Source organism: Sardina pilchardus, chromosome 20 (genome assembly GCF_963854185.1).
Source record: "Sardina pilchardus chromosome 20, fSarPil1.1, whole genome shotgun sequence".
Lineage (NCBI taxonomy): Eukaryota > Metazoa > Chordata > Actinopteri > Clupeiformes > Clupeidae > Sardina > Sardina pilchardus.
The window spans coordinates 18,864,301-18,880,893 of NC_085013.1; the positions used below are offsets into that span (position 1 = coordinate 18,864,301).

The 16,593-nt window shown below is 40.6% G+C and overlaps 1 protein-coding gene across 1 annotated transcript; it reads left to right on the plus strand.

Moving 5' to 3' along the window:
- The first annotated feature begins 8,292 nt into the window (after positions 1-8,292).
- Positions 8,293-16,161, plus strand: LOC134068054 (calpain-3-like). Its single transcript, XM_062523553.1, has 16 exons — positions 8,293-8,529; positions 8,708-8,777; positions 9,323-9,441; positions 9,732-9,862; positions 9,953-10,127; positions 10,518-10,592; positions 10,813-10,898; positions 13,683-13,757; positions 13,875-14,035; positions 14,112-14,272; positions 14,996-15,064; positions 15,159-15,216; positions 15,458-15,513; positions 15,661-15,729; positions 15,820-15,898; positions 15,989-16,161. The coding sequence occupies exons 1-16, from the start codon at positions 8,293-8,295 to the stop codon at positions 16,159-16,161; spliced, it is 1,794 nt and encodes a 597-aa protein (XP_062379537.1).
- The last annotated feature ends 432 nt before the right edge of the window (positions 16,162-16,593 follow it).

Genomic DNA, 16,593 nt, shown 5'->3' on the forward strand with positions numbered 1-16,593 from the left:
GAGAGATATTAAAACGTGGAAAACAACGGTTCACGGATGGTGATTACACGAAGTTGAACTTAAAGCACCATATGCAGCGGAGTGCTCACGTGGTGTGTCATTCTCTCCGAGATGCGCTGCAGGGAAAAACATTTAATCATGAAAGCTCATTATGTAGCCTCGTTGTAGCCTACTTAGTCAGTTTGATAATATAGATAATATACACTTACAGCCTGTGTTGCCTTCATATAAGGCTTACACAGAGGTGGGCACAAATACATCAAAAACTATTTTGTTACAAAATACAAATACTGGTGCAGAAAATGTAACAAAATAAAATACAAAATACGGATGTGAAAAATGTATTTAATTAAAATACAAGTAATTAGTAATTAGAAAATACAAAAATACCCCCACAATAATCATGGTATACCAACTTTTAAAATAAACTACAAGAAATACTAGTTTTTTTTATTGGTGGACAGATGTCTAAATTCTTTACTTTGGGCTGAAGTAGCCTGGTCCTACCATACTCTTGTACATTCATAATGTACAGAGAGTCTGGACACTTTCCATTGCCAAGCATGAATTTCCTTGAATGCGGATACTCTGCCCAGAGCCTCTCAGATCTGCCATAACCAATCGATAAACGTTTGGTCATGAGGTGACATGCTCAAACTAGCGACCTCAACGTCATCGTTCTCAGCTACTCCCTCTGTTCCCTGATTGGACCTGCACATTTTTGTCTTGAGAAAACCTGGGAATATACCGCAGACCCAGACTATGTAGTGGAGTGAAATGAAAACTGAACGGAAGTACGTAGGAAGGCGGAGCCAGGCTACCCATGACGTAGATCTAGTAAAATAATGTAATCAGCATCCTATATCAATATAAACGATGATTGAACTGACAACAAGCAGGCTTTGCAACAGTGGAATCAACTCTGACGAAGCAAACTACCCACCATCATTTTCCGTATTCAATGAAAGTAGTACAACAGATTGAACATGTTAGCCTTTTTAAATGCATTTCCCTTTTTGTGCTATAAATGCATGCCTTTTGCCTTCATACATGACTGGCAACACGGGGGACAAATAAAGTAACATCCTGTAAGGTGTCTCAATATACAGAATTAATTAACTGGGAGGTGAAAACTCGAGACTGTTTCGCATTGGGGAGGTTTTTGCCTCAGTCTCTTCCATTATTTCTGCAGATCAGGACACCTTGGTTGATACCTTACAATGTAATATTGTCTGATTGATACCTTACAATGTCATAGTCTGGGAGCCAAAGGTCAGAATCTTTAGGACATGAACCCCATGACATGAGGATTTATGTAAGGCTCATAAATGACCTTTGGCTCCCAGACTATGATAAGCATAGCATATTGTCATGGTTATACTAGGTAAGAGGCTATATTTAACTGTGTGATGAATTTTTGGCTAATTTGAGGGGGGAAATGATGATATTTTGTTAAGTATTTAAGTATTTTAAATACTCTAAATACAACCCCTCAAAGTATTTTGTTACAAAGTACATTTGATTTTTTCCAATCCTGCAAAATACAAATTACAAAATACACTGAAGTAATTAAATACGTATTTAAAATACATATAATTGAAATACTGCCCATGTCTGGGCTTACATAAGGCTTTTAATTTTTTGCGGCTCCAGACAGATTTGTTTTTTGTTTTTTTGGTCCAAAATGGCTCTGAACATTTTGGGTTGCTGACCCCTGTCCTAGAGCAACTGCCTGTCTCCTGGAATCTCTTCCACGTTCTTGAGACTGCAGTGGGAGACACATCAATCTTTTTGGCAATGGAAAGTATTGGTGTGCCATTCTGGAGGAGTTGGACCCTGTGCAACCGCTGTAGGCTCCAGATACTGGCTTATGCTACCAGTGGTAACACTGACCCTATCCAAATGCAAAACTAGTGAAAAATCAGTCAAGAAGGATGAAGAATTACCAGTTGCCACCACCTGTAAAGCCATTACTGTTTTGGGGGTCGTCTCACAGTTGGCCCTCTAGTACACCTGTAGTAAATTCCGTTGACATCAAAGCAGGTCAACCTGATTCACAAGTGTGACTGACTTGATGCTAATACTCATATGAACAAGTGTTCCCTTTATTTTTTTGAGCAGTGTATATAAATCAACCCAGGGATCATGTGTGTGCCGAACCGAAATAATTGATCAGAACGGATCACGGATCAATGATGATCCGTTGCACCACTACCTATGACACATATCCATATCCATATCCATGTCCACCAGCACGGGCTCTCCTCAGGGCTGTTGCTGCATTCCAGACCTCATCCAAACGAGTGGGAGGTGGGACCTACCCTACCTGAAAGGTTCTACCTCCCACTTCAAAGTGTTCCAAGCATTTTGGAGTGGGAGGTTTAGAAAACATGGGTGACCGCCGTAACGTTAGCATACCGTCGTAACGTTAGCATATTAGGCTAGGCTAACTGTATAATGTTATAACGTTACTTTCACAATACGTTGTATTCTTTGTTGACACAATTTTAAGTCATAATATGAAGAACAAGTTAATTACCGTGTCTAAAACAACCCTACCCTAAAGTTTATAGCGTATTCCTTGAAGTTACTCCTCATGGAGCATGTCTCCATGGGCGCCGCCATATTCCTCCCACTTCATTTTGTTGAGGTCGGGGCAGGTTGAGCTCATACGAGTTCGCGAGTAGGACCTCCCACTTTGACAGGCGTTCCAGTGCATCTTTCGTAGTTGGAGGTAGGATAAATCCCACATCCCAGTAGTTTAAATGCTGTCTGGAATGCACCATAAGTCCTCTCCCCCGCCCTCTTCACCCTCTACACCAACAGCTGCACCTCTCTCGACTCATCAGTCAAGCTCCTGAAATTTGCAGACGACACCACCCTGGTGGGTCTCATATCCAGGGGGGACGAGTCTGCCTACAGGAGGGAGATTGAGTGGCTGCAAAGTTGGTGTAGCTTGAACAACCCGGAGCTCAATGCCCTAAAGACAGTGGAGATGGTGGTGGATTTCAGGAGAAACGCAGCCCCGCCCCCTCCCCTCATGCTGGGGAATACCTCAGTGGCCACTGCGGAGTAGCCTGATTACCATCGACTTTCAAAGGCTCTGCGAGACTTTAGTCTGACCAAGAGCCTGTGCTAACACGGTTTCTACAAGCGCTGGTTGACCCGCCTCCTTTAAGTGCCTCGATTTGCTACTGGTCGATGTCAGAAAGCGGTTTGCCGAGTTTAAACCAATAACAACACTCTTTCCTCTGCCTTGAACACGCCTCTACCCAGAGCCGTTGGAGCTGCTCAAAGTTGATTGGTTCTCGACCAAAGGGGGCAGTTCCGCAGATTTCGGGAACTCAGAAATCCTTCCCGATTAGCAGTTGACCAGACCAGCGACAGCAAAAGCCGAAGGTGTTACGTCACTGGGAGGGCGTGCCAGGCTAACTGCGGAGTCCTGCCGCTTCCTAGGGCTGACCATCTCCCGTGATCTGAAATGGGGCCTAAACACCTTGGCCCTCCTGAAAAAGGCACACAAGTGGTTGTTCTTCCTGCGACAGCTAAATAAATTCAGGTTGCCCAAGTTCTACACTACCATCATCGAATCCATCATCACACAGTCCATCATCACATGGTTCTCAGCTGCAGTAGCCAAGGACAAGGCCAAACTGCAGCGTGTGATCCGCACAGCTGAGAGGGTGATTGGCACCACCCAGCCTGGAGTCACTCCACAACACCAGGGCATTGAAGAGGGCAAGAAAGATCATGGAGGACCCTTCACATCCAGGCTCCGCCCTCTTCCAAATGCTCCCCTCTGGGAGAAGGCTACGGCTCCCGAGAGCTGTGAAGTCCCGGCATCGCCTGAGCTTCTTCCCAACAGCTGCCAGGCTATTCAATCACAGCTCGAACTCTCTCTAGGACTGAATGCGCTGATGCATTGTTTGCACTTTTACTGTTTGTCCACTGCACTTTACTGCTCACTGCCTGCATAAGGCATAGCATCAGCACTTTCAACATTACTACCTCAGCATCTATTGTCACTATTACTATGTTTCAATTTCCATACAAATAGGAAGGCTGTGGTCCTGTGTCTACTTTCATTTCAATTTGTGCATGCAGTCACAAAGTCTCTGCATGTAGTCACGTAGCTGTGATGTAAAGCACAAAAGACGATGTGCAGTCTCTTACCCACACACACACAAACAGGAAGGCTGTGGATCTATGTCTACTTTCGTTTTGTGCATACGGTCACACACCTTTGCATATGAACCCCTTTGTGTTGAAGCATAATCATAAATTGCAGGAGTTTGCACGTGTTGGCCACCGTTCTGAGTTGCTCTTGGGAGATTGGCCCTTTTATCCTTAAGTTGCTTTGGATAAAAATGTCTGCTAAATGAATAACTGTGACTGTGGTGAGGATTATATACTGCTCTCTGTGCAGATTTTTTAACAGTGTGGAAAGATTTCAGTGGACTAGCCTATTTCCACACAGATAGGAAGTATGTGGTTCTATGACTGCTTTCATTTTGTGCATACTGTCACATATATAGGTCTGACAGATAGCTTTATGTCCTTTCCTGTCAAGGGTTTTCTTATTCAGATTATGACTGGCTACTACTAGGCGTAGCTTAACAACATCATGGAAGGATCTAACTAGGCTACATCGAAAAATAATAAAGTTTGGCCATCAGGAATACACATCTGACCAGGCAGAGAAGAAACAAAGGGCAGTGTGCAAGATTTGCATACAAATAATTCCACTTCACTTTTCCACACATCAAATCCCACAAGGAAAGGTAGGCTGAATTTTTTATGGTATCGGACTTATCTTGGACTCGCTAGTGTTTTGGACTCGGACTTGTCTTGGTCTTGCCAAATGTTCTTGGTTTTGACCTGGGCGGACTGGCAATCTGTAGGCCTACATTTGGGAACAGTCCAGAACGCCAGTCCATCCGACTGCCTGGCTCAGTGCCTCATCGGCCAAGTAGGGCTATCTCTTCACATATCTGTGCGTCGGTCAGACTTAATCAAAACGATCAGTATGTCAATGACAGTAGTCATTGTCATCCATTTCAGTGATACAGAAAAAATAGAATATATACTTTTTTGATCCCGGGAGGGAAATTCAGTTCTCTGCATTTAACCCAATTTAACCAAATTAGTGAAGACACAGCACACAGTGAACACACAGCGAGGTGAATCACACAACCCAGAGCAGTGAGCTGCCTGCCCAACCAGCGGCGCTCGGGGAGCAGTGAGGGGTTAGGTGCCTTGCTCAAGGGCACTTCAGCCGTGGACTGGTCGGGGATCGAACCGGCAACCCTCAGCCTGGGCCAGTTGTTCAAAAAATGTAATCCGGATCAAAATGATCCAGATTTGGAAATCCCGTTTTTTGCTATCCAGGATCATGTAATCCGTCTTACTTTTAAGTCAGTTTTTCAACGCAACATTGGATTGGATCACCCTTATTCAGATACACAGTTTCCAGGATTACCAAATCCGGATTGCCAGCTAAAGAACGGGTAAAAGAGCCAACATGGATTCACTTTAAGTGTTTATTTTGAGACAAAACATAAACCTCCACCTCCATATAATTTATTTTAAGGCCCCTCACCTGACTCACAACAAAGAAAAAAGAAATATACATTAACAAATGCATTGCGGATATATTGAAAACATGTTAAATAAAAAATGTCCAATAGTTAGCAAAATAATGTTCATAGTTCTTCATCTGAGAAGAAGAGACCCACATTTTCAAGCCCTGCTTTTAGTGTAGTAAGGGATGCAATTGTTTGAAATTGCATCGAAGTTCATATCTGATGATTGTTTCGTTGACATAGGCCTACAGTGATGAATGACAGTGACAGATATTAACAATTGAATATATTATTTTTGTTTGTTATTAAAATCTGTTTGGGGGTTTATTTCATGTGGATAAGATCATTTTTATTTTTAGTTTATTGTACTAAGGCTAAATTGGTAGCCTATGTCTACTTTATCACTGTAACGGTTAAACTTGACAAATTCAAGTGCAAGATATAAATAAAAGTACACAGTAAATGATACAAATGTATTATTTGATAAATTGTAAAGTTTTAGTACATTTTCTTCCTGAAATCCACCCCTTGTTGGGATCAGGGTAATCCACCCCTTGTTGGGATCAGGGTAATCCTGTTTTTTTGGATCAAAGTTATCCAAATCCAAATTTTTGAACAACACAAACTGAAGGTTTGATCCATTTTCAAACTAGGATTGGATTACATGATCTGATCCGAATTCAGAATCCTTCTTTCCCTTTTGAACAACCCATTTTCCAGATTTGATCCAATCCGATAACCAAAATCCGATCAGATTACCTTTGAACAACTGGCCCCAGGTTACAAGCCCGGAGCCCTAACCAGGCCACGGCAAGATGATGCAGCCTTCATATTTCACCTGCCTCTATGGTTCACGTATGCTCATAAATGTTTCTATGTTTCAGTCTTGCTCATAATAGCCTAGGATAGACTACTTGAGCTTTTAATGCACGCTAGAATTGAATTCCAGCTGCAGCTGGTGGTGAATGTCTTCATGGAATACTGTAACTTGTGAATAGAAAACAGCTGGAGAACAGCACCATCTAGTTTTCCCCAGTGCCGTTGCTACCACCATGCATATCACGCACTGTAGGGCACCAAGGGGTGTCGGGGGCACCTACTGTACATTAAATATGTCTAAGAAATAGCCAATAGATATAGCTTTACTTCAAACTGCTTTTCATTCTTGCTAATGTTTGACTTGAATGAATGAACCTGGAATTTCCCATTGGGGATCAATAAAGTATCTATCTATCTATCTATCTATCTATCTATCTATCTATCTATCAAAATGCAGCAACAGGATGTTACATGCAATTATGATAATGGGTCCTCTTAATCTCCACCAATCAGTAGATCTAAGAATTTGAAAGTAATACTCCATTTAATTGGGAATGCATCCCACTGCTGATCATTTATAAACTGTGAGCATTGCCGTGTCTACCAGAGAGGACACAGAGCAGGTCATGTCATTCAGGGGCGCCTGCAGGAATGAATGCTATGGTACGCACAACCATCTGAAGAAGCCCCATCCCCCCACAATGAAACTTTGAAAGTGAAAGCAATATTTGTAAGTGTCCTGGAATTAGGTTCGTGCATCTGTCAGCTAAAAAGTAGCCTACATAGTACTAACAACATCCACATGCAATATCTTATAATACAACAACACCTACCAAAGACCTATTCATTTGGACAACTTTATACAGCCTACAGTATATGAAGGCTAAAGTTACCTGTAGTTTCATTCTAGCGTCACATATTAGTCTGTGGGAGGGGTCCACATGCAGCTGCCCCTTGTAGTCTTTGTCCCAGAGTTTAAGAAGAAACATGTTAGATCACATCTTGACGGCAGAAACTTTCAGAAAATATATTGTTTATATGGTTGAACCAGTTTTTCCTAAACGGCACAGACCCAAAGGTATCAGCCATATACCTGATTTACTCATACCCTATGTACAGTATGATGAACGGGCTGCAAAGGACTGTTAGCTGTCACCAGTTGTATTGATTTGTAAGACTTTGGACATACTGCATAGCTGCCAACGCATTTGGTTGATGAGAGAGCGCATGGAGCCAATCAAATGAATTAATCTGACTCTCAATGTGTGAGAGTTGGCAGCTATGTGAGGAAATAGTTAAATAAACACTTGAAAATAAAATATACCGTCTTTATCTTTGGTTGTGCCAAACAAGTTTTGTTACTCTTTGAACTCATAAAAATATTTATTATTGGCCTCCATATGTACGCCTGCATACACACTCACTCGCACTGTTGCATACACACACTCACATGAACAAACACTCATATACACAGCTATCTACTGGACAAAGACCAGGGAAAAACGCACAGTGCTACAGACGAAGTCCCTCTGTGCAGAACTGACCCTTGTACCTCATTGCACCCAATAAAGTGCATGGGAAAATGTTTAATCATCAATGTGTACTCGCCGCACCAATCATCGTGAGTGCCACCTGTGAGTTTATGGGTACGCCAAGCACCTTCATAAACACCCGTCATGCCCTCTTCCTTTCTTACTCCTAAGGGATTAGCTGCATAGTAAACCTGCACCACTTACTGACAGGTACAGTAACAAGATAATTTCATACATTATAGTTATCTGGCTAGGTTTTGATATTTGGGTTGAATAAATCGCTCAGCTGTACAATTTCAGTTTTGAGTGCATTGTTGTTCTTCATATCTTTCCAGAGACACGCTTCCCTATCTGCCAGAATGCCTCCTCCCGGTGTGTGTCTGAATATTTTGAATGACCGGCAGAGGAAAGAGGGCAGAGGATCTGACACCAACCCTGTCCCGTTCCTAGACCAGGACTTCAAAGAGATACATCAATACTGTCTCAAGAATGGATATAGATACAGAGATGAAATGTTTCCTCCGGACTATAGTTCCATTGGAGATGGACTTCTCAAACCAAATGACCTGGCAAGAGTTGTGTGGCAAAGAGCAGGGGTATGTGAACCTGATTTCAGGCTGGACACACACTCATCACTCATATGCATTGAGAACATTAAGTTATGGTAAAAGGATGGTCAGGTACTTGGCTATTATGCATTACAGACAATAGACCTAGCCTAAACCAAGCCTTGTGTTGATCTTAATGTTGCTTTGTTTGTTTTTGTTGAGACAGGCATTGGTAAAAGATCCTTGTTTTATTCTCGGAGGAGTGTCCAGGTTTGACTTTCGCCAAGGTCGTCTTGGTAAGTACTTGAAATAGAGTAGATGCGAACAGGTGAACTGACCACCATACAATGCATAAAATGCACTGTATTATTAAATACAGAGAATGATGAACGCATGCTATGGCATTACTGTCCAAACCTTGCTACCTTGCTGCTCTTGCACTGATGGTGGTGATAGATAGATAGATAGATAGATACTTTATTGAACCCCAAGGGGAAATTCAAGGTGGGCGATGGTAGTGTAGTGGTGAAGGAGCTGGGCTAGCACTAAACTTTGCATCAGTAACATTGGTGTGCAAGTTCTCTTTTTGACAAATGTATGGAGGTCGCCACTACATAAAAAATATATGCTAAATTTCTACATAACTTTCTTTACTTCTTGCAAGTTTGACTTTTCTCACAATTCTAATGTTTTTTTCCCCCTCAGAATTGCGAGAAAAAGTCAGAATTGCAAGAAAAACGCTCGCTATTGTAAGATGTTTTAGTGTATTTATGCAGTAGCGTAAATGGGCATCCATACAGTAGATAAGAAATGTTTCCCTCTTCCCCGTTATTGTTTGTAGGGAACTGCTGGTTTCTTGCTGCTATTGGAGCACTGACATTTCAAGATGACATTAAAAAACAAATTATACCAGAGGAACAATCCTTCCAAAAGGACTACGCAGGAATGTTCCACTTTAGGGTAGGAAGGATTTACTATTACGTCTACATGACTATCACAGCATAAGATTCATAACAATATCACCCAGTATAATGTTGAATAAAATGTTACACATCATAGACATCAACATCACAGACATATTGAAGCACTGTAAAATACCATAGACTGTAGAATATTCAAACTGTAACACAATGTTGATATACTTACAGTAAAAACGGTTTTAGACAAATTTTATGACTTTGGCATTTATTAAGGAGTGTCTTCCTTTTTTTTCTGTGTAGCAGCATTTTTTAAGTTTTATTCTCTTTCAGTTCTGGAGATTCGGGAAGTGGGTAGATGTGGTGATTGACGACAAGCTTCCAACAATTGATGGGAGACTGATATTTGTGAACTCAGGAACCAATGAGCTTTGGGCTGTGCTGATGGAGAAGGCCTATGCCAAGTATGTGGTCTATCTGCCTTTACGATGCTTGTTGATGTGTTTAAGAGGGTCCATTAAAGCCATGTGTCCTCTGCATTGTCCCTCCTGTAGGGTTTGTGGCTCCTATGCTGACATGAATGCTGGCACCGTGGCTGAGGCCCTGAAGGACTTCACCGGTGGGATCCACTTGACATTCAAGCTGGACGAAGCCTCCCCTGACCTCTGGGACATCATGTTCAGAGCTGCCCGGTCCAAGTCCCTCATGGGCTGTGGCACGCCTCAAGGAGTGAGTAGTCCGTCTGAATCTGTCTCATCTTTGGTGGTGAGATGATCGCCCTGCACTTAGGTCCATTATGTACAGTATATCCTGTGAATGACTTGGACAGCAAAGATGTTTACAAATGCCTATATTGTCTGAAGATAGAGCGGAGCCTGCACACCTTGATAGATTATACTGCAGCTGCAGCTATTTCACAAGGACAACTTCAGAGTGACTGTAAAACAGAAAAGTGCATCACCGCTTACTCCATGGTACAGCTGGTTTATTAATAAACTGATGTTTCGGTCAGTCAGACCTTCATCAATGGGTTTTTTTCTGTCATAAGTGTATTGTGAAATGTCCAAGTCACACAACAACTGTTGTAATTGGGGTTGTTTGTGTGTGTGTCATTTTAAGGCCACATCTGACAACACGGTTTTGCCTAATGGGATTGTGCAGGGCCACGCCTATGCGATCACAGGAATTACTCAGGTACTAATGTTAGTGTGTGTGTGTGTGTGTGTGTGTGTGTGTGTGTGTGTGTGTGTGTGTGTGTGTGTGTGTGTGTGTGTGTGTGTGTGTGTGTGTGTGTGTGTGTGTGTGTGTGTGTGTGTTTGTGCACATACATTTGTTTGTGTGAGGATTGGTGAATGCATATTGAATTTGTGAACATGAAGTGATCTGTGTTTCTGCGTTTGTTTACTCCTTGAAGGTCATGAGTAATAACCGCCCAGTAAGACTGGTTAGGTTGTTCAATCCGTGGGGCCATGGGGAGTGGAAGGGTGACTGGAGTGATAAGTATGTCTTCTTTTTTAATGACAACACATAGGTTATTATAATCAGCATTATGTACAGTACATTTATGGTTGCCTGTCGTTCATATCAATTGCACATACAACAACAACAACAACAACAATAGCAATAACAAATATGTTGTATTTTTTCATTCCCGTAGTCTCTGTGTAGATTAGTTTAATTTCAATTCAATTTCATTTTTTTTTTATATATATATAATTCAACTCTTTATTTGATTTTAATTAATAGAAAAACATATAATAACAAACAACAGCCTATTACCCAGGGGGCAAAACCCCCTATTTTAGGGAAATCAGACATGGGCTGCTGTAAAAGGTTGTCATACAAAAATAAAATCTAGGATGTCCTAGGATCACAACCTGGGTGGCCAACCTGGTCAATAAGCTGCTGTTTGTGTTTTATCACCCTCTTTATGCCCCATTATAAGTCTATGGACGAATATATTATGGGGTGAATAGGGTAAAACATTTAACAAATAGATATTCCCACAAAAATTCCTCAGATGATTACTCACGGTAAGATAATACTTTTTTGTATTGCAAGTTTTCTGAAATACTTTATACATTCATGTAGATGAACCATTATCTAATGAAATATGCAAAATGTGCATACATTTATAGCCTTGGACTTGGGGGGCTTAAAGTGCACCTCTATCAACCCAACAAACTTTTTGTGAAAGATCTGGCTATGCTGAATATAAAAATGAATGTCAACATGGGACAATTTTGGGTTACACTAACCTAAAGCTACATGGGTGTTCATTGAGAATCAATGCATTACAATACAATGCAAATACTATAGAGAGATGCATTGTCCAATATTGTGGAAGAAGGTGAGACTCGTCATAGCACATATTAAATCATATCTACAGGGTGTAAGATCCTAGAAAATATATAGGTTAGGCTCAGCCTAGGCTGTTTCTTACTGTATTTACCCATAAGGTACAGGCCAAACATTGATAATTTGGCTATTGCGTACATTTAAGTGTATGATGCCTCATTTACATACTTGTACATGATATTTTTTAAAAAACTTGCAATACAAAAAAGTATTGCCTTAATGTAAATAATCATCTGAGGAATTTTTGTAGGGATATCTATTTGTTAAAATTTTTACCCTATTCACCCCATAATTTATTCATCCATAGACTTATAATGGGGCATAAAAAGGGTGATAACACACAAACAGCAGCTTATTGACCGGGTTGGCCACCCAGGTTGTGATCCTGGGACATCCTAGATTTTATTTTTGCATGACAACCTTTTACAGCAGCCCATGTCTGTAAAACCCCCTTTGCCCCCTGGGTATATAGCAGACAGCATGCTAGTGTACAGTGATATGTCCCTTTTTAACTCAAGTATCAAACCCAAAATGCCAGAAAGAAGATACAGTACATACATCACATATACAGTGGGTATAGTAAGTATTCACACCCATGCTAAAGTTGACTAAAAAGAGGAATATAAAATCATCTTTTGAGAATTGATTGTAATGCCTTAATTCAAAAAATGAGTAAAAATCAAACCGCTAAGGACACTAATTTTCTTTGTGATTGAAGAATGTATCGTAAATAGATAAATGTTCTTCCTTAAATACAGGTTGCATAAGTATTCAACCCCTATGTTAAATTCCCATAGGAGCAGGAGGATTTTTTATATGTTTTTATTTTTAAAGGCCAGCTATTTCATGGATCCAGGATATTATGCATCCTGATAAAGTTCCCTTGGCCTTTGGAATTAAAATAGCCCCACATCATCACATACCCTTCACCATAGCTAGAGATTGGCATGGTGCTTTTTACAGTTAGCCAATTAGCCTGTTTGATGCTCATTGAGCTCAATGCAAATCAAACAGGCTAATAGGCTAACTGGAAAAAGCACCATGCCAATCTCTATCTATGGTGAAGGGTATGTGATGATGTGGGGCTATTTTAATTCCAAAGGCCAAGGGAACTTTATCAGGATGCATAATATCCTGGATCCATGAAATAGCTGGCCTTTAAAAATAAAAACATATAAAAAATCCTCCTGCTCCTATGGGAATTTAACAAAGGGATTGAATACTTATGCAACCTGTATTTAAGGAAGAACATTTATCTATTTACGATACATTCTTCAATCACAAAGAAAATTAGTGTCCTTAGCGGTTTGATTTTTACTCATTTTTTGAATTAAGGCATTACAATCAATTTTCAAAAGCTGATTTTATATTCCTCTTTTTAGTCAACTTTAGCATGGGTGTGAATACTTACTATACCCACTGTACATGTGCACCTACCTAAATGATAAGTAGACCTAGCCACCATAGTAACCTTTCTATTCCTCACAACATCCCCAAAATACCATGAACAAAGAAGTAGCCCCATGACTCCTCAAGGTTCTCATTTTCATTATTGACTCTTGCCAGCATGTCTTCATAGGATACTTATCTGCCATAAGCTGCAGCCATTGTCTAAATTCTGGGGGGAGGTATTCTTCCAATTCAATTTCAATTTTGAGTATGTCTAAATCAATACATTTTCAAATTGTCAATGCTATGGAGCCCATCTTTTACTACTGTAGATTGTGTGCTCAATTGAGTAAATTGTGCACACATGCAAAGATTAATATGAGAGCACAATTTAGTAAATTGAGCACACAATTTAGTGAAATGAGCGCACGTTTTCTGGATACACAAAAAAATATCTTACAGTGACACCTTGGGGGTTCCACAGTACACATTTCTGATCTACTGTATATTTTACTGTATTGTTTTTATCATTTGCAGGTCATCCAAGTGGCAAACTGTCAGTCCAGAGGACCGTATGTCTTGTCTCTCCATCCGTGAGGACGGTGAATTTTGGTATCAGAATCAAGTTCCTGCTCCATTACTCTGTCATGTTGAGTGTGTTTTACTCTTACATAAAAATAAAACAACATAAAAATAAAATAAAGACATGCTTGTTTTTTTCCTCTTCAGGATGTCAATGGAGGATTTCTGCAAGAGCTATTCTGACATGGACATCTGCTCTATGAACCTTGATTTCCTCAGTGCGTCCACAGATTGTCACTGGACATGCAAGTCCCACGAGGGACGATGGGTCACCGGGACCACTGCTGGTGGCTGCATGAATAACAGAGGTGCATTCTGTTAACATTAGAACATAGAATTTAACAGGATAGAATGCATTCTAACTGTTTTCTAATGGTCTTTCAGAGAGTTTTTGGATAAACCCTCAGTATCACATCAAGTTGGAAGCTCTGAAGGGTGAAAGTGCTAATGACAACAAGAACCTAGTCGTGTCCCTCATGCAGAAGTCTGACAAAAGGAACAGGCACCTTGCCTCCAACTTTGGTATTGGCTTCGCGATTTTTAGTGTACGTTGATGTTTCTCATTGACACAACTCTTACACTGTACATTTTTACAAAGTGCTTGAGATTTCTGTTGATTTTGTAATTGTTAATTTCGGTCTTTCAACAGGTGCCATCTGAGGTAGGTGCACGATATCTTTATAGGTGCTTTATCTATGTATGTCTGTATTACCTTGGAAGGTGTCCTGGGGAGGGTGGGGGGGGTGTTATTATCATTATTGTTTGACAATACCATTTCACTTCAGCACAAAGGAAGAGGGAAGCTTCCTGCCAAGTTCTTAAACTACCCTGTAGCTTCAACCAAAAGCTACATGAGAGGTCGAGAGGTCGTGGAGTCTTTCAGACTGGACCCAGGCGAGTACATCATTGTCCCGTCCACTTTCAACCCGGGTGAGACGGCTTCCTTCATCCTCTCTACATTCTCCAAGGCAGACAGCCATCTTGAGTAAGTGCTCTACTGCATCTGTGGTTTTGGTGTTTGTCAATGATATTACTGGCATTGCATACTCCACATTGAATTATGTTGATTAACTATGACCTTTACTTTCAGTGAAAATTCCACTGACAGTTGGACGATTACAAAGGTAAACTAAGATACACTAATCATATATCAGCTTTTGTTTTGATATCCAAAGGTAAACTAAGATATGCTAGTCATGAATCAGCTTTGATAATGGTTTCTGCTCACATCCCATTTTGATCAAACATTTGTTATCGACTGCTTTCAGCCCAGTCCTACTGACAAACTAAATGACAACAACTCCAAGGTTACCTTATTCAAGAAGTACACTGACCAGGTAAATTATGGAAATCATCAACTTATTAAAATGTCAATGTTTCAGTGTGGGAACACATAGAATACTGAATACTGTTATTCACTGTTGTAAAAAGTATGAAGAAGTTGATGCAGAGCAGCTACAGAGGCTTCTGAATGAGAACCTTCTTCAAGGTAAGATCTCTTTTTATATGCAGACACACACCTTGTATCAACACCTGCTGTTCTTGCAGTATTTGGTCCAATAGGCAATGGGTTCACTAGTCTGTTTCAAGTGGATTCTGTCTGTGTTTTTCAGACAAAGCAGCATAAAAGTTAAGTAAGCAATACTGCTTGCTCTAACTTTAGTGTTGAATTAATTTTATTTATTAATTTAACACAAATTCTCTGTCTTGGTCTTTATCTGTACATTCAGGCAACTCCTCAGGCTTTGGCCTGGATACCTGCCGCAGTATGGTTGCCTTGATGGATGTATCCTAGCCATTATAGGCCTGACAAATCAGACAAATCACTTAGAAAAGAATAATAATGATAATTAAATGTTGAATATTCTATGTCATCACATAATGAGGTAATACATGTATGTGGTATCAGACATCTTCCTTAATGCACTTGAAGCTTTCTGTGACAGGTCACCTTAATCGCAATGAATTCCTTCGACTGTGGGATCGAGTGGTCTCATACAAGGTGAATGATCCTCTTTGTTCACTGTAGACCTGAAATACTAAAACCTTTGAGTACACTGTATATTAAATGAAACTCAACTGTCGTTGATAGGAAATCTTTTACCGCACTGACGTCTCAAGGACTGGCGACTTGTCCCTTAGTGAACTGAGGAATGCTCTGATTGCCACAGGTATGAAAAAAAAAGTTCTGAACTTCTACATCTGGCCAGGTATGTGCTGGTAGAGCTGTGTGTGTCATTGGTGTGTGTCTCTGTCTGCAGGGGTACAGCTTAGCGATGGCATGCTGAACCTCTTGGCATTGCGCTACGGTGGCTCAAAAGGAAACTTAACGCTGGAGAGCTTTGTGCATCTCATCTTGCGCTTTGAGTGCATGTCCGGTAAGAACCAGAATGCTGTCCACCTCATCTGTCTCAGTAATGATGTTCACACATAAACTCCAGTTTTAAGAAAGACTTATCGAATGCCATGACGTTGGCTGAAATGTTATGCTTTACGATAACTATGCGCTGCTTTTCTCAGTTTAAAGGAACACTCCATCGTTTTTTCATGTTAAACTATGTTATTCCATTAACTTTATTTGTGGTTTGGCACAGGCATAGACACACATACAATCCACATTCTAAGAACCCTTTACAGTAAAAGCAAGATAAATAATTATGTTACTATTGGATATTGACTGAAAACCATCCAAACGGACACTGTTATGTTGAGATGGTAATAACCTGTGTTGTCAGTTTTGTGAGAAGGTTGCTGATGTTTAAACAGCCTTCTATTTTACCCCACAGATACCTTCAGACAGTTGTCAGATGGGAAGGGAATGTATCTGCGGGATTATGAGGTGACTTATCGTTAGTCTTTTAGTCCT

Excerpts from the sequence above, each read along its gene's own strand:
- LOC134068054 (XM_062523553.1), top strand. The coding sequence starts at position 8,293 with ATGCCTCCTCCCGGTGTGTGTCTGAATATTTTGAATGACCGGCAGAGG. Across the intron at positions 10,899-13,682 it reads AAGGGTGACTGGAGTGATAA|GTCATCCAAGTGGCAAACTG; the intron begins GTATGTCTTCTT and ends TATCATTTGCAG. Across the intron at positions 15,217-15,457 it reads GAATGAGAACCTTCTTCAAG|GCAACTCCTCAGGCTTTGGC; the intron begins GTAAGATCTCTT and ends CTGTACATTCAG.